Source organism: Clarias gariepinus, chromosome 13 (genome assembly GCF_024256425.1).
Source record: "Clarias gariepinus isolate MV-2021 ecotype Netherlands chromosome 13, CGAR_prim_01v2, whole genome shotgun sequence".
Taxonomy (NCBI): Eukaryota; Metazoa; Chordata; class Actinopteri; order Siluriformes; family Clariidae; genus Clarias; species Clarias gariepinus.
This window is the reverse complement of record NC_071112.1, coordinates 10020932-10040081: the sequence shown is the minus strand read 5'-3', so window position 1 is coordinate 10040081 and position 19150 is coordinate 10020932. Positions and strand designations below refer to the sequence as shown.

General features: G+C 38.2%; 1 protein-coding gene across 1 annotated transcript; it reads left to right on the top strand.

Moving 5' to 3' along the window:
* The first annotated feature begins 11239 nt into the window (after nucleotides 1-11239).
* On the top strand, nucleotides 11240-13877 carry fgfbp3 (fibroblast growth factor binding protein 3). Its single transcript, XM_053510278.1, has 2 exons — nucleotides 11240-11321; nucleotides 12431-13877. Exon 2 carries the CDS (start codon nucleotides 12449-12451, stop codon nucleotides 13031-13033), a length of 585 nt encoding a protein of 194 aa, XP_053366253.1. The 5' UTR covers nucleotides 11240-11321; nucleotides 12431-12448; the 3' UTR covers nucleotides 13034-13877.
* Nucleotides 13878-19150: the final 5273 nt, after the last annotated feature.

Below are 19150 nucleotides of genomic sequence, written 5' to 3'. Positions count from 1 at the left end.
TATTTTGTTATACGTATAGATCTTTTCATCTATAACCCGTGATCAAATATTTCACTTTGCAAGTGCTCAATCTAGAATATGAGTTTTACACTTTTTTATGATATTTAAGGTTTTTCGAAATGCACTTTGCATCTATGTGTGTGTGTATGTGTGTGTGTGTGTTTGTGAACTTGAAACATTAATTAGCATAGGTGATATGATAAAGGTCTTTTATCCATAACTAAGTTAAAGTGAAGAAAACTACATCAACAACAAAAATGCATTACCTGTCGAGATAAAAATGACTAGTTGACTAAAGTTTGCTTAAAATGAACACTCGCCCCAATTAGCCCAAAATCCATACCTGGGTGCTAAGTGCTCACTGAATATGTCTAATCAACTACTTTACACTTTTGCTAAAATGAAGAGTGGGATGATGTGTATACTACCCATAAATGAGAGCAGCATTTACAATTTCAATAGTGCCCATTGTTTTCATTTTTAATTATTTTAAATTATTTTTTATTATTTATATTTGTTTTTGTACTTCCTCACAGGCCTGGAGAAAAAGTAGTTTAATCCACTGTATTTTTCTGCATGTTTTGTAATGACAATAAAGCCTTGTGATCTTGATATTGTGAACATTTAGTTTTTAATGTTCTTAACATCTTACTCTCATTCAGTGTGTTCTTCAGTACAGCGATGCCAACAGCTCAAGGCTACATCCACTCAGAACTCATGTATTACTTTATTATTTCTTTTTATCCTTTAAGTCAAAAGGTTAACAGGCGAATATTTCGGTTCTTTTTCATTGCAAAGCTTTTTGTCTTATTCTTAAAATTTTGTACTTTCATTGCCACTGTTTACAGTTTGTTAAATGAAAAAAGTCTAGCACTCACCTTTATGTGAAAAGGCTTATAATTATTTTTTATTATCCCTCTGACACCATGGTATATTTTGTGATCAAGGTCGAAACTCTGGATCAGGTTACATGTGACTCAACATCCTCAGAATAAAGAATGCTTTGACATGCAGCATAATAATCTAAAAAAAAACAACAACAAAAAAAAACAGGATACAAACACTCTTTACTTAGACCATGCACTACAAACACCCCTTCACTAAATCCCATCCTATTTCATTACGGTGGGGCAAAAAAGTATTTAGTCAGCCACTAATTGTGCAAGTTCTCCCACTTAAAAAAATGAGAGGGGCCTGTAATTTTCATCATAGGTATACCTAGGAAAAGACCTAACTATGAAAGATAAAATAAGAAAAAGATTCAGAAAATCACATAGAATTTGTGTATGATTTTTAAAGAATTTATTTGCAAATTATAGTGGAAAATGAGTACAATGAAACCTCGCATTGCGAGTAACGCAGATTTGTGAGTGTTCCGCAAGACGAGCAAAGATTTATAATAAATTTTGACTAGAAAAACAAGCAAGTCTTGGTTTACGAGTACCAAGCATCATGTATCACGCATGCACTTCTTATTTTGACACTGAGCGTCACTTGATCACACCTGAGCCTTTTTTTTTCTCTCCTGCGCTGCAGAATTGTGGGTAATCGTCTCTCCTGCTGGATATTAATGCGCGTCTCTTACTGGTATAATCAACATCTGTGCATGCATTTTCTCCCTCAGCCCGTCGTTGACACTATGCTAGTTCACACACACACACTCTCTCTCTCGCTCGCCTTTAGTGTGTGTGTGTGTGTGTGTGTGTGTGTTTTATTTTGTGTGTGTGTGTGATTTATTTGACTACTTTTTATTAGAAGGTTAAAAATCCATTTTCTCCCTCAGCCCATCTTTATGTGTGTGTGCGTGTGTAATTTGACACCGTGCCGGTTCACACACTCTCTCTCTCTCTTTCTCTCTCTGCCATTAGTGTGTGTGTGTGTGTGTGTGTGTGTGTGTTTGTGAACCGGAACGGTGTCAAATTACGCATGCGCACACACATAATGACAGGCCCAAACACACACACAGCGCCTGCGCGGATAAACGGAAAACACTTATCTGTCAGTATTTATTTTTTCATTTTTTTAAAGGTAAAGTGCAGGTTAATTTGTTTTATTTTTACTTTATATTTTGTGTTAATTACTTTTATGTATTTATTTTTTTGGAGTGTGGAATAAATATTTTAAGTTTCCATTATCTCTTATGGGAAAATTTAATTTGGCTTGTGAGTGTTTTGGAATACGCGCCCACTTCCGGAACGAATTATGCTCGTAATCCAAGGTTCCACTGTATTTGGTCACCTACAAACAAGCAAGATTTCTGGCTCTCACTGACCAGTAGCTTTTTTTTTAAGAGGCTCCTCTGTCCTCCACTTGTTACCTGTATTAATGGCATCTGTTATCAATATAAAAGACACAACCTCAAACAGTCACACTCCAAACTCCACTATGGCCAAGACCAAAGAGCTGTCAAAGGACACCAGAAACAAAATTGTAGACCTGTACCAGGCTGGGAAGACTGAATCTGCAGTAGGTAAGCAGCTCGATGTAAAGAAATTAACTGTGGGAACAATTATTAGAAAATAGAAGACATACAAGACCACTGATAATCTCCCTTGATCCAAGAACTCACCCCGTGGGGTCAAAAGGATTACAAGAACTGTGAGCAAAAATCCTAGAACCACACGGGGGGGGGGGGACTTGCAGAGAGCTGGGACCAAAGTAACAAAGGCTACCATCAGTAACACATTGCGTCGTCAGGGACAGCCAGTACATGTCGAGACTCGTCTGAAGTTTGCTAGAGAGCATTTGGATGATCCAAAAGAGGAATGGGAGAATGTCATATGGTCAGATGAAACCAAAATAGAACTTGTTTTGAGGAGAAAGAATGCTGAGTTGCATCCGAAGAACACCATACCTACTGTAAAGCATGGGGGTGGAAACATCATGCTTTGGGGCTGTTTTTCTGCAAAGGGACCAGGACGACTGATCCGTGTAAAGGAAAGAATGAATGGGGCCATGTTTTGAGTGAAAACCTCCTTCCATCAGCAAAGCATTGAAGATGAAACATGGCTGGGTGTTTTAGTATGACAATGATCCCAAACGCACCGCCCAGGCAATGAAGAAGTGGCTTTGCTAAGAAGCATTTCAAGGTCCTGTAGTGGCATAGCCAGTCTCCAGATCTTAACCCCATAGAAAATCTATTGAGGGAGTTAAAAGTCTGTGTTGCCCAGCGACTGCCCCAAAATATCAACAAGAATAGGCCAAAATACCAGCAACAGTGTGTGAAAACCTTGTGAAGACTTACAGAAAACATTTGACCTCTGTCATTGCCAACAAAGGGTATATAACAAAGGACTGACATGAAATTTTTCTTATTGACCAAATACGTATTTTCCACCATAATTTGCAAATAAATTCGTTAAAAATCCTACAATGTGATTTTCTGGATTTTTTCTCTTATTTTGTCTCTCATAGTTGAGGTATACCTATGATAAAAATTACAGGCCTCTCTCATTGTTTTAAGTGGGAGAACTTGCACAATTGGTGGCTAACTAATTCTAATCTAAATTTCCATGGTGTCTACTGTAAATAAACCACTGACACCATGGAAATGTTCTTATTGCAAAAGAGTACACAACTGCCCAAAATAACATTCTTTATTTTCTGAGAGAAATCTGGGGAATGATCATAAAGGAATCAAAGGCATATTCATAATCATAAACAACACACACATGGTTATACTATAACTGCACACTTACAAACACACACACAACAGGGAATGTGATAATAATAATAATAATAACAACAGTAATAATAATGATAAATGTTATTTATAATGCACTTTAAATTTGAAGCAAATCTCAAAGTGCTACAAATTATTTTAACCCAAAAGCTCTGATGAAAAGATAAGTTGAATGTGGAAATCTTGCGGCCAAAGGACATCACTAGTCTCCCACACTGCTCTGATGTGATTTTGGTCTACTCTTTTTCCATTTTTTTCAGTTCAGTTTTTTTGCCCCTAACTTTGTCGCCAAAGATTTTCCAGATATTTTCAGTTGGTTTAGATCAGGACTCTGGGCTGTCTGTTTCATTATTTCAATGGTTTTATCTTTGACTGCTTCATCCACATTAAATCATCATTGTCTTGCATGAAAACTGCTGGCTGAATGGTTGATGAACTAAGGAAAGGGACCACATGTTGTTGAAGAATGGTCTGATAAACATTTGCATTCTATCTGCCATGTTGCTGTATAAGGGGCCCAACTCCTGCTGCAGAAAACATCCCCCAAACCATGATGCCTTCCCCTCCACCTTTCACCGACTTCTTAACACTCTTTGGGCTCAGTCCTCAGTTTGCTACGAACATAGTGTTTCTCATTGGACCCAAATAAATTAAACTTGCCTTCCTCATTAAAGAAACTTTGGACCTGTTCTTCTCTGTACACACAACATGCTTCACAGCAAATGTTAGTCTATCCTTTTGATTCTTCCTGCTATTAAAAGGTTTGGTAACTGCAGAGTGGGCTTTCAGTCCAAATTCTCTTAAATGTCAAGACACTATGATGAGACAGATTCTTACTCTGTTCAGCACTGGACTGGCGAGCAATCCCAGCTACAGTGTTGAACCGTTTGCCCATTGAGATTCTCCACATTATGTTGTCCTCTCTTGCATTTATCTTTCATGGCTGATTAGCCTTCTTGGCGGACTGGAATGAGTTTGTGACCTTGTACAGATGCAATATTGTAGAGATCACAGATCTGGCTTCTCTTGCTATGGCTGAAAGGGCCATCCCTTTGGCATTCATCAGCACAACTTACGAAATATATGTAACTCATGAAATATGTTTAAACCCTGCTATTTTACTCCTGTTTAGACAATTTTAAATAAGACTAAGCAGTGAGCTTTGACACATAGCATGGTTGGTTAAAACAATGGCACTAATAACAGTTAGATTTAAATTGTAATATTATTGTTTTCATTTTTACTGATTTATTAAAATTGCCTATTGTTCAAAATACCTCTCTGAGGCAGTCCAATTCCCCTAAATAACTTTTTAGGGGGGACCTTTTTAGATTTCCTTTTAAACCTGATCGTTTCTGTAGACAAAGCATTAAATTAAAAATTCATTTTGAGAATCCAGAAGACACTATCAGAACAGCATTTATGTCCATACTGGACTCAGTAGGAGTAAATCAGTGTATTCTTATAATGTGCTGTTCAACTTTAGGCTGATATGAAACCTCCTCTTTACCTTCAAGATGACAGAAACAGTTGCAGTTGACAGAAACTGCATATGCTCATATCTACACAGGAATAACCTAAAGCAAATCTATCAGTCAGGATTTAGGCCATATGTCATGGCACAGAGACAGTGCTGATTAAAGCTGAAAATGACCTCCTATTGGCCTCTGATCAGTGTGTCCCTTCGAGTGTGTTACTTGACCTTAGTGCAGCTTTTGACACCACTGACCATAGAATTTTCCTTCATAGATTAGAAAATGTAGTAGAAATTAAACGAAATGTGACATTTCACTGTAAACCAAAAGTGGATAAGATTGGGGTAATGTGTTCATGTATTCTTGTTTTTAGTGAATACTTTGACTGCTGCATTCAGGATCAACTGGAGCTTGTTTATGCACCTAGTAGAACATCCAGACAGTAAGGTGTTACAATAGTCCAACCTAGGGGTGACAAAAGCATGAACACATTTTTGCTGCACCGTTTAGTGATAATACATTTCTTATCATGATAATATTTCTGAGATGAAAGGATGCTATCTTAGTAATATTAACTACATGAGGTTCAAATAAAAGACTGGAATCTATAATCACTTTTTATGATGGAATCTAAAATCTATAGTATTTTACTGCTGCACATGATGAAACAGAAATACCATCTGGAACCATGCGTTCAGAAATAACTTACTTCTAGCTGCAGGAGGTCCAAGTATAAGTATTTCTGTTTTGTCAGGATTAAACAGAAGGAAGGTAATTAGCATCCAGAGTCTAAGGTCCTTCACACATTTCTCAACTTAATTTAGCTGGTGTCTAACATATAACTGTGCATTTAGCACAACAGTGGAAACTAATACCATGCTTACAAATTATGTTACCCAGAAGAAGCATGTAAAGAAAAAATATCAATGGGCCTAAAATTGAACCATGTGGAACACCAAACTTTCCTTTATAACATGCAGAATAGTCATCAATTAAAAAATCAGTCAAATAATATCTGATCCAGGAGAGGGCCATTCTCTTAATTCCCACTGCATTTTTTAATGTATGAATGTTTTAGTTTAGTTACTGTCATAGTTAGGAGTCCCTGCTAACACTCTGCACTAAATATACATTGACCAAATAGATGTGACTGTGACCATATTAACAGTAAGTGTTATCTCTTCTCTTCTCAAGCTGCTGCCATATAATCTTTCTTTTTTTGTCATTTTCCTCTACTTGGAGCAGTTGATAATGGGATGTGTCTGCTATTTATGCTTTGTAAAGCCTTTATAACGGTTAAAATATGCAGCAGAGGTAAGTGTTGATCTTGTTTGCTTGGGAAGGTCTTTATGAGCCTTTTATCATGGTGCTTGATGGGTTTTGAACATATATATATATATATATATATATATATATATATATATATATATATATATATATATATATATATACTGCTTAGTACAGACCCTTCAGGAATGCTTTCGGCAGGAATTCACTCTTTTTTGATTTTTGTTTTTGTTAGCACTTGACAAACAACATAATAGACAAATATTTTTACCACTTCACTGTTTAATTCAGTCAATTCTTTCACAGAAATGTTTTCCAGAAAATGTAGCTATAACTTTGGATTTTAAGGTGCACTTGAAATGTGGGTCAGGTTTGTAAAGATGTTTTTTTTTTTTTACCACTCTGTTAGATTGGAAAGACCTTGAATATTGTTCAAGACTTCATCTTTATTGTCCTTTAAAATTTCCCAGAAGTTTGAATTGTAGTGGAGCAGATTCTTTTGTCCATGGAAAAACAGAGACATTGAAGATGACCTTGGAAGACCTGGACAGCTGAATTACAAAAAATCATTAAATTTGGAGCTACAGAAATATTAAAAATGTTTTTTTTTTAAGACAGGACAGTGTGAAAACATTTCAAGGACAGGAAACAAAGATGTGACTATGATGGCCAACAAACATTCATCACTAAATTCATCACTCAGACCGAGGCAAATTAATAAGTTCTCAAAATGTCTTGCATTCACAAAAGCATTGCATTCACAAAAGAAGAACAAAATGATGACTTCTTATTAGCAATCATTGATAATAAATTATATCATAATTATGACTTACTATTCTAAGTTAGTAAGTTATAATAGTAAATCATTATTATGAGTAAATCATTAGATAATTATGAGACAGTATGTTGTAATTATGAGATAGTAAACCATAATTATGAGATAGTAAGTTATAAATACTAAGAAACTATGAGATACATCATTATTAGATACGTTTCCCCATTTTTTGTTTCTTTCATGAATGTATTGTAAATGTGCTTAAATGTCTAATGAGCCAATCGATATATAATTTTGGAATAATTTCTTTGATTGAAAGACATTCTGACACAGAATCTTTGCTGCCTGTCATGAAAAATCAGGGTAGTTCAAAATAAAAAATATTATTTTCAAGTATTTGTCGCACTTAGCTAATATTACACATTTAGCTAACAATAACTACAAAGGTTCATTAAAGATGCCACAGAGAATGTTTGCTCGAAATACTCAAAAATAGTACTGACTTTCATTTTTATCTTCTTCAATAAATTGTTGCTGATTGGCAACAAAGTCTGCTGTTATACAGTATACATATACATACAGTAACACTAGCTACATTTCCATCTAACTTAAAATTTCAGTGTTGATTCACGTGAAGAAGTTAACTTAACCCTGTTAGAATCTCACACATTTTCCCGTCAGGTCTTGCTCACAAAGTCGTATTGCTTCAACACGTAAAAGAAAAGCGGACGTCTTGATTAGATGCGAGTTATCATGGCCGCTCTCCGACTTGCAGATCTTTGGGGTTGAATTTCAATAACACGGTTCAGCCTCCGCTCGCATCTCACTCACGATGATTTTGTCATTAGTGGCTGGCGAGGTCGACGTAATCATCCTCGATGATGGTGCTGGACGCCCGCTTGATTGCACTTGCGTCTTGAAAAGGCGAGCTGAGAGACAGAGAGAGATGGACACGCTGGAACGTCCACATCAAGAGCTCGTAGAGGAAGATTAGCACTCAGAGAGAAAGAAAGAAAGAGTGAGAGAGAGAGAGGAAAGTGAAGACTTACGTATGAACAGAAACACATTGTTATAGAGATGACTCCTGCTGTAATGAGACTTCCAGACGAAGGTCATTTGCATAACATAAACGTAATATGATAATAAGTTTGCCTCTTTTGTTCCACATTTCTTAGGTTTTTGTTTCCTGTAATTTTTTACATTATTTCATTATATTTCTGACTCTTTCCAAAGCTTTTGCTCATTTTAATTCTGTTCTGAAATTCTATTACAATTCTGCCCTTTGCTTTTCTTTTTGTTGCATTTCTTCTTCTTTCTTCTTCTTTGTCTTTCGGCTGTTCCCTTTCAGGGGTCGCCACAGCGAATCAAATGCCTCCATCTAACTCTATCCTCTGCATCCTCTTCTTTCACACCAACTAACTTCATGTCCTCTCTCACTGTATCCATAAATCTCCTCTTAGGTCTTCCTCTAGACCTCCTGCCTGGCAGTTCCAACCTCAGCTTCCTTCTACCAATATATTCACCATCTCTCCTCTGAACATGTCCAAACCACCTCAACCTGGCCCCCTTTGACTTTATCTCCAAAACATCTAACATGGGTTGTCCCTCTGATGAACTCATTCTTGATCCTATCCATCCTTGTCACTCCCAAAGAGAACCTCAACATCTTCAGCTCTGCTACCTCCAACTCTGCCTCCTGTCTTTTCTTCAGCGCCACTGTCTCTAAGCCGTAGAGCATCGCTGGTCTCACCACTGTCCTGTACACCTTTCCTTTCATTCTCGCTGATACTCTTTTATCGCACAACACATCTGAAACTTTTTTTCCACCCATCCCAACCTGCCTGTACCCGCCTTTTCACCTCCTTTCCACACTCTCGTTGCTCTGGACCGTTGACCCTAAGTACAGTACTTAAAGTCCTGCACCTTCTTTACCTCTGCTCCCTGTAGCCTCACCGATCCTCTTGGGTTCCTCTCATTCACACACATGTATTCCGTCTTGCTGCGGCTAACCTTCATTCATCTGCTTTCCAGAGCGTACCTCCACCTCTCCAAATTTTCTTCCACCTGTTCCCTGCTCTCGCTACAAAGCACAATGTCATCTGCAAACATCATAGTTCATGGGGACTCACATCTGTCATCCTGTCTATGACCAGAGCAAACGAAAAGGGGCTTAGAGATGATCCTTGATGCAGACCAGACCCACCTCCACCTTGAACTCTTCTGTCACTCCTACAGCATATCTCACCACTGCCTTACAGCTCTCATACATGTCCTGCACCACTATAACATACTTCTCTGCCACTCCAGACTTCCTCATACAACACCACAACTCCTCTCTCGGCACGCTGTCGTACGGCTTTTCTAAATCTACAAGACACAATGCAACCCTTTATTACCTTCTCTGTACTTCTCCACCAGCATCCTCAAAGCAAATACTGCATCTGATGTCCCCTTTTGAGCATGAAACCATATTGCTGCTCACAAATGCTTACCTGTGCCCTTAACCTAGCTTCCACTACTCTCTCCCGCAGCTTCATTGTTTGGCTCATTAGCTTTATGCCTCTGTAGTTGCCACAGCTCTGCACATCTCCTGTGTTCTTAAAAATCGGCACCGATACACTTCTCCTCCATTCTTCTGGAATCCTCTCTCTCCAAGACCTTGTTAAACAAACTAGTTAGAAACTTTACTGCCACCTCTCCTAAGCACTTCCATACCTCCACAGGTATGTCATCAGGACCAACAGCCTTTTCACTCCTCATCCTCAACGCCCCTCTCACCTCACTTTTACTAATATTTGCTACTTCCTGCTCTACAACAGTTACCTCTTCTTCTCTTTGTTCTCTTTCGTTTTCCTCACTTTGTTGCATTTTTCTTTTAATTTATTTCCTTTTATTTTTAAGTCACCCTCTTTTGCCTCTTTCTTAAAAAAATACTGAAGTGTTGTTTTAGTAAAATACTGATTGATGTTGGTGTGACGAAGCAGAATTACTATTACGATTTAACATTATTAACACCCCAGTAACTTACTAACATAATAACTTAACATATAATGAAGAACAACACGTTAGGCTTCGTTTTCAATTATATCTGCATTTAAAGTGATTTTATGTTTCCACTTACTGTACGTTACAGCAGCTACATATAAACACTTGTTCCTTCACCAATTTCTCTATTCTCTCTCTTTCATCACAGCTTGTCACTTACAGTCACAGCTTTACCTCTGATTGTGCTGACACTGGAGACTCCTTCCACTAATGTTATACAAACACATTTCTCCTTCCTTTTTTTCTTTGGAGAAACCATATCAACCGTGTCAACAATTTTTAAACCCGGTTGCTTTACGTGGAGCGTCCGCCATACGAATGCGAATGAGCTGTTACTATAGAAACCATGATGTATTCGAATGTAATTTAGAATCCAGAATTGAAAAAACCGTGTTATATACTAGGAAATAAAATTATTTCACTAAACAAATAACATATTTCTTGTTGATGTATGTTGATGTTATATGAAGAACTTGCGCACAAATACACATTCACTCACAATCCGCTTCTCTTTTCACATGGTTCACACACACACAAACACACATTGTTGACCTTTAACCTCTTTTACCCCTGCTGTGTCTTTCACAGTGACTTTATCCAGCATAAAATCGAACAAAGAAAACCATAAAAAACTCTCAGATAATTTTTACATGCCATCGTATTAAAACTCAATGTTATTTTTTTTAATATAAACTTTCTTGGTTTGTGCAAAAGCAATTTAACGATTATAAATCCAAACACATTTCCACATGAGAAAGCAAGAGGCCTGCAAAACGATGAGAGACAGAGAGAAAAAGAGAGGGAGAGTGTGTGAGAGGGAGCAAATGAGTGGAACGAGGGGAACATGGGTGGGGGTCCACTTGTTTTCAAACCCTAATGGAGGGAAGAAACTGAGGCTCCTTTTTTTCCCTGAACCTTAAATGCCCCCCTCCCTTTCCAACCGCCTCCCTTTTCCCTTCACTCCCTTTCTTTCTTTATTTCTCCCTGTCTTCCTCCTCCTTTTTTTCTAATCAGCCATCTTGCTCTCACGGTCCAGAAGGAAGAGTTCTCGCTCTGGGTGAGTAAAATCACTGACGTTAAAACTTCAAAAATCTCAACGAAATGGAAGTAGTTTAAATTCTGCAGAAATAAAACTTATTGGTGGTGAAATATTTGTGGCAATTTACATCTGCTATAACTGGTTATTTGTTTGTTGTTCTGGTTGATTTTGGAAATCATCCTTGTTTAGGGATTCATTTATTTTTTAAGATCAATCATCAATCTGAAATAGAAAAATACAACAGAAATATAATACCTATATATATATATATATATATATGTTCTCTGTACTTTCTGATGTTTGGGATTCGTACACTTCTACGTAGATATATGTGTAAAAATTTTATTTTAAATAAATGTAACAATTTTTTAAAATAAAATGTAATATTATTATATAAAATACCTCTTTAACATTTCTGCTCTTTTATTAAACAATTTTTTTTTTTTTTTGCACTAATTTAAGTTTTGGTTGTTGTGTTCATTATTATTCTATGGAACTTAAATTTTGCGCTTTGTAATATTTTTGCTTTAAAGTGTTAGTTCCTCATTTTGCCACATAATTTATTCCTCATATTTGATATATACAGTATATTCCATGTTTATTTGTTTTGTAAGAGAAATTGTTTTGCTCTGACTATAAAATACAGAGTGACAGGGGATCTCATACTTATTATTTCTTTATAGTTACATGTCTTTGTAGAAGCGAGTGAGTTTCTGTTGTTACTCACGTTGTAGTAGCTATAAACACTTGTTCCCTCAGTTAAGTTAATAACACAAAAATAATCTCTGGAAACCTGAAAAGAAGCATAGCTCCTCTGTCCTGAAACTTAAATGTTACTGCTGTTACGAGGCTCTTAAAATGGAGACTCCTTCCACTGATGTTACACAAACACAATTCTCCTTAATTTAAGAAAATCTCTTAAATGTTTTACTTTTCTGCGTATGACCAGCGTACACACTACACGTCCCTGTGAATAAGCTGTTGCTATAGAAATGATAACATATCAGAGCGAGTGCATTAGTATAAACTTCTGCTACTCTTAGAGTTGCTGTTATAGCGAATTAATCGACAACTTCTGACCAATAATCAGCGCTGTGGTGTAATTTTATTTTTCCTTGTGCTTGCAGGTTTCTTTTTCAGCAATCATGCTTCGTTCGATGAACCCACTCTTTCTTATCCTCCTTATCTTCTTTGTCTTTGTTTCATCTTCCGAAGCGAGAAAGAAGACAAAGCAAAAATCTGGTGAGGACAAAACCCAAAACTCTGGAGAGTTGAGCACTAAAAATGGCGACCTCTGCACCTGGCAAACTCGAGAGGGCAAAAACAACGTAGTGCTTCAGCTCAAATGCTCCAACCCATCCATGGAGGCGGGGCTTGAGACCAGCATTTACGAGTGCCAGTTTACGGGAAAACCAAACGAATGCCCCGCCTACAAAGAGAAACCCATGCAATACTGGAAGCAGGTTATAGGAAAGCTGAAAAAGCGAGAAAACGCCTGCGAAGGAGCAAAAGTGGCGAAGGTGGCGATGTGCCGAAGCGCTCCAGTTGCATCAAACATGAAGCTAGTGAGGGAAAAGGCATCAAGCGGAAAAGAAGGAGAGAAGGAGGAGAAGAAAGATGAGGAAATGATGATGGGTGACGAAGCGACATCAGACGGAGTAGCAGAAAGAGAGAGCTACTGCGCGGAAGGATGGGATCCCCTCTGCCAGTTCTTCATCAAGCTTCTGTAAAAGTAACCTTCGGGGAAATTAAATGTTACTTAAGAATTAACATTAAATATATTTACTTACACTGTCACCATGTAGCCTGTTCACGCAATCAGAATGCATTAATTTGAGGAAAACAATCAGTGACAAGATGCTGACTAAAAACTAGCACTAAGCATTATTAGCATTAAATTAGAGATGATGATTAGGAAGAAATTCTTTTAAAAATGTATGCTAATCAAAAACCTTCCTGCTTCCTGGGTGTAGCTGCTGCTGATGTTGTTGTCATGTGCTTTTTTATTTTCATACTGTATATTTTACAAAAAAAATCAAACAAACAAGCTAGCAAGCTAGACAATTCTAACACACAAACAGAAAACAGTTTTATACCCATAATGCAACAGGAGAGATCATTTTAACTAAATTAAAATTAAACATAAACATGCAAAACCCTTTAGTTTAGTAAGGTTATGTGTGTATGGTCTCAATGGTCTTCTATCAGGTTTTGGCTAAGTAGATGATTTACAAGATGTACTAATCACACATTCTAATCGCTAGTTAGCATGCTAGCCCCCAGGTGATATTAGCACCATTAGCAACTCTTTCGTTCAGTTGAACTTCAGTAGCAACTTTTTATAACATGCTCGTGTTTGAGATGCAGCGCTAAGCTAACATCTTTGGAACAGAAAGTAAATGAAATAAGATGTGATGCAATCGTATATATTTAGCATAGCATGGCACAGTTTAGCCTAGCAGTCCTGATTTTATTTCTTTATATATTTAGTGTTGTGTTTTTGACTAAAAAATTTATTTCAACTGTGTAAATGTTTCTAATCATCAATAAACTATGTGATTGTGTTTAACCCCAGTTGTTCTAATCCTTTGCACTCCTTCCTTTTTATTTGTTAAATATTATGTTGATTTTAAGTGTATTTCTTTCATCTATGAATTATTCTTTTTCTTTTGTTCCTTTCATAATCATTTCTCTGTTCTTTGCCATCATTGTTCATTTTTTTTCTTTCTTTGCCTGTTTTTAAAACAGATTTATTTTCATTTCATTCCCCTGTTCTTTCCTATTTTCTTGTCTTTTCTTTGTTTATTCATGTTCTTTGTTTCTTAGTTTTTGTTTTATGTTTTATTGCATTTGTCTTTATTCCATCCTAAGATTATATTAATTTCCTTTTAGGTGGCATGGGGCATTCTGATTAGCATTGTGGCCTTGCAACTTTAGGGTCGAGGGTTTGATTCCCACCTCAGGCCTGTATGCATGGAGTTTGCATGTTCTCCTAGTGCTTGATATGTTTTCTTGCGTAATCCAGTTTCCTCCCACAGTCCAGACATGACTAATTGGTGTTCTCAAATTGCCCCTGTGATGAATTGACAACCTGTGTAAGGATGTACAGTAGATAGGTTTAGACTTCGGGCCCTCATGACCGTGAAGGATAAGTGCTATAGAAGTTGAATAAATGAATTACATTAATAATAATTTTTCTTTATTTCCTCTTTCCACTACTTTTAATTTATATATTAACTTATGTATAATCTTTAGTAAAGCCCTACAAAGCACATGCTTTAAAACCCCCATAGGACTATAATTAGATTGGTTAATATGTCTGTAAAATACAACAATCTATCTGTCACATTGCCCATAACAATTGGACTGGCTGTAAAAATGCTGTGTAGTGTGTGTCTCTGTGTGTGTATGCCTTGAGACATCAGCAACAGGCATTTTATCAAATGATCAATATTGCAGCCTAAGTACACACACACACACACACACACACACACACGTCTAGAACAGCAGAAAAGGCTGATTTACAGGCAGTTATGTCGCTAAAATCAATACTCCGCTTCACACCTGTGCACGCAGTGGATTTATAATGAACAAAGGCGCAGACAGGGGGTCATGATGTTTTTACACACACACACACACACACACGGACACAGCGTGTACACTTCACTTGCAGTAGTGATCGTTTGATAGGATGCCGGTGGCCGTTGTCTTATACACACACACACACACACACACACACACACACACACACACACCATTTTTATAGCCAGTTCACAATTATTTAAAACTAAATGATCTGAAGGTTGTGAGATCAGATCCTATGACTAACATTACTTTACAGTATGTTAATGTTAGCTCTCAGATCCCTGTTTTTGCTGCAGCACTTTATTATGTCAGTAATATATATGAGGTTATAAAAATAACCACTGAGACTGCACGGAGCTTCAGAAGAACTGCTTACACAGATTACAAAGCTTACAAGCTCAATATGTGAGCTGGAGGCTCAAGCTGATTTAGACATCAGATTTAGATATAGATTTAGATCGGAAGTAGGTTTGCATTAAACTATTAAAAAACACTCTGTATCAGTAACAAAAGAACACTCTGCAATGCAAGAAAGAAAGATGGAATTAAAGCGACTCGTAAATGAATCATATAAAAGATCCGACATCCCAGTGCTATACAACACCTCTTCCTGCTGGTGATCATGCCTTATTGCAGGGTAGACAGAAAAAACATCCACAGATGCCTGGAGATAATATTTTTACGGTTTTCACAACGATTCTTGATGTAATTTTTTTTTAAGACTCTACACACAAAACTCTAAATGGTCACCACAGACTGTCTCACATTCCATACATTGCATCATAATTTTGGAGAAACCTTGCACTTAAAGACATCTTTTTTTAGATCTCTTACAAGATTCTGATCATTTCACTGTGTAGTTGTTTATATGCGTATTAGATATTGTAGGTCAGAATATCTGATAGATGTTTCATTATGCTGCTACCGGTAATGTCACCAATAAAGGACCAGGAGCGAGAAGATAACAGATGCAGTAGAATCATTAAATCAATTTTTTAATGATTTACAACACTGTAAATCACAGCATATGTTCACTTTAAATTACATCAGGTACACAAAAACGGGCGGCACAGGGGTGTAGTGGTTAGCACTGTCGTCTTGCACCTTCAGGGTCCGGGTTTGTTTCCCGGCCAGGCTTGATTCCCATCTCTGTGTGCAAGAAGTTTGTATATTCTCCCCCTGCTTGCTGGGTTTCCTCTGGGTACACTGGTTTCTTCCACAGTGCAAAGACATGTAGGTTAGGCTGATTGGCGTTCCCAAATTGCCTGTAATGTGTGAATGTGAGTGTGTGTGTATGTGTGTGTACCCTGTCCAAGGTGTATCCAGCCTCCTGCCCTAACTCTCCTGCGATACAGTAGGCTCCAAGTAGGCAAGTACAAGGTGATGAATTGTGGACGGCCTGATCCCATGCCTGCACCAGATGAGCATGGTGAAACTTGGCATTGTCCCAAACAATAACATTAGCTCATTAAGGAATGTTTCAAGGAGCTCTGCACTGTATGACTCAGTACAATGTCTGCGTCCCACCAGACCATCTTCTGATATCCCCGCACTCATAGTGATATTGGCCCTGCATTACCCGGGTACTTCAATGGTTGCCTGTTGGCTGATGAACATTAAACCTCTCCTCCTTGTCTTGGCCAGATTGAATCCTGCCTCATCCATAAAATTAATGGCATTATGGGTTTCATCAGCTTCCAGGGCCATCAGGCTCTAAGTTAAAAGCCATGTTCAAAAAAGAATAACTGATTCCTTTTCAGATATCCAAAGATGAAGAATCTCCAAAGGAGAATGTAGGCCGCAGTTGCTCGATAGTTCAGGACTGGAATTTCCTACAAGTCTGCCAATAACTACCTGGACTTCATATTAACATCAATTAACATCAACTGTTATGCTGAACTGGCTGCCACCTAACACACAGTATGAATGCAGATCAATTCCTGCTTTCTGTTTCACCCAAATGAGGATGGGTTCCCTGTTGAGTCTGGCTCCTCTCAAGGTTTCTTCCTATTACCATTTCAGGGAGTTTCTCCTTGCCACTGTCGCCCTCGGCTGACCATTGTGATTCACATTCCATACAAACTTAAATAATTTTTTTGATTATGTAAAGCTGCTTTGCGATAAAAACAATTGTTAAAAGCGCTATACAAATAAAATAAAATTTAATTAAGATAGATCTATCACAAACATGCATCATGAAACTGAACATAACTAAACATACCTAATTCTCAGTTGCATTTCTCTGTCTGCATTTAAAAAGAAAAAATTAATTCTGTAGAAAGAATTACAGAAAAAAAAAAAAATACTACATCCCGTAGAACATCTTTACATTGTTACATGCAGTAACCTGCTCTGTGTGACAATTTGACATGCAGTATACACTTATTTTGCTGCTTTTCATTGTGAAAGGTTTTGATAAAGGGTTACAGTTGATCCTCTTTGGTTTGGTTGAACCACTCTAGCTGACTTGGTCATTCTCATACCAGGATTGATGGCAAGGTCTAAAAGTACTGCTCTGATCTCATGGGTTCGCTTAACTGTTTCTGCTGTTGCCTTGGACCGTTGCCTTGTGCTTGACCACATTCCCTTTCTTTTCTCAAACAGGGCCTAGAATCCTTTGATCTACTTAAGGGCTGCCGTGACTCGGAATTCATATTCTCATATGTTTTTTCAATGTTTCAATAAAAAAGGTTCCACTCTTAATTTTTACATAGTTTATGGGTACAAAACCCTGAATTTTTCTACAAAACTGTATGTGAACAAAATCTGAATAATTAACACCTTGGGCTAAAAAGGAAATTAAGACATAACTGTGAATAATTTAAAGGGATTTACTACATGCTCAGTATTGTAATTTTCACCAAACAAGAGTCCAGCATTGTCACATTTTATAAGTTTGGTTAGCAGTTAATACCTAGGACAGTTACTGTGTTATTTATAATTACGTGAGCCTTTTTTTTATTATTATTTTGGTAAATTACCAAAACAGCCGAGGTAAATCTTGATATTCCTGATGATGTCTCATTTTCAGTCACTCCACTTTTAAACTAAAGTTTTAAACTACATGCTAGCTATAAAAAAACTAAAGAGGGCTATCCATATGTTCTCAGAGTTCTTGTCACGTGCGGGGGGTAAGGGCAGGTGTTGATCGCCGTGGGCAGAGAGAGCAGGCATAGAGGCAGGGGGGTGGTGTAATCAAAAAGAGTCTTTTAATGATGGTAAAAATAAAAGTATAAGTAAAGACTCCAACAAACAAAAGAACAAACTCAAACAATACTTCATAACTTTGTGCTAACAGGGGCTCTTTGGCAGGACACAGGCAGACGGATGGACACCACACGTCCCGTGACGTGACACAGGCAGAGGAAGGACAAACACGTCCCGTGACGTGACACAGGCAGAGGGAGGACAAATACCACGTCCCGTGGCGAGACACAGGCAGAGGGAGGACAAATACCACGTCCCGTGGCGAGACACAGGCAGAGGGAGGACAAATACCACGTCCCGTGGCGAGACACAGGCAGAGGGACAAATACCACGTCCCGTGGCGAGACACAGGCAGAGGGACAAATACCACGTCCCGTGGCGAGACACAGGCAGAGGGACAAATAACACGTCCTGTGGTGAGACACAGGCAGAGGGACAAACATAACAGGACACACAACCTATGCGTGGAGCTGAAACTGGACACTAGAGGGAGACACTAGAGAGAGACCAGGGGAGACACGTAGAGACTAGAGACAGGGGAGAGACGGGACTAGGGCGAAAGACATGGCAGTCAGCTAGGCATGGCTTTTAGCTAAACATGGTTAAGATTGCTCTTAACAATGGCAGTCAGCTACACATACACCTAGCTAAACATGTCTTCAGCCCCAACATGCACTAAGCTACACTTACCTAATAGCTCAACACACACTAGGGAATTGGGGTACAGAAACACAGAGACAAGGGATACCCAGTGGCCTAGGGGACACTCAAAGGCTAGGCTAGGGGACACTCAAAGGCTAGGCTAGGGGACACTCAAAGGCTAGGCTAGGGGACACTCAAAGGCTAGGCTAGGGGACACTCAAAGGCTAGGCTAGGGGACACTTAAAGGCTAGGCTAGGGGACACTCAAAGGCTAGGCTGGGGGACACTCAAAGGCTAGGCTGGGGGACACTCAAAGGCTAGGCTCACTGGGATCTAGGGAGACAGGAAACACAGAAAAGCTAGAGACACAAAGGGGCTATGGCTAGAAGCATGTTAGTTACTGTAACACAACTT

Excerpts from the sequence above, each read along its gene's own strand:
- fgfbp3 (XM_053510278.1), top strand. The coding sequence starts at position 12,449 with ATGCTTCGTTCGATGAACCCACTCTTTCTTATCCTCCTTATCTTCTTT.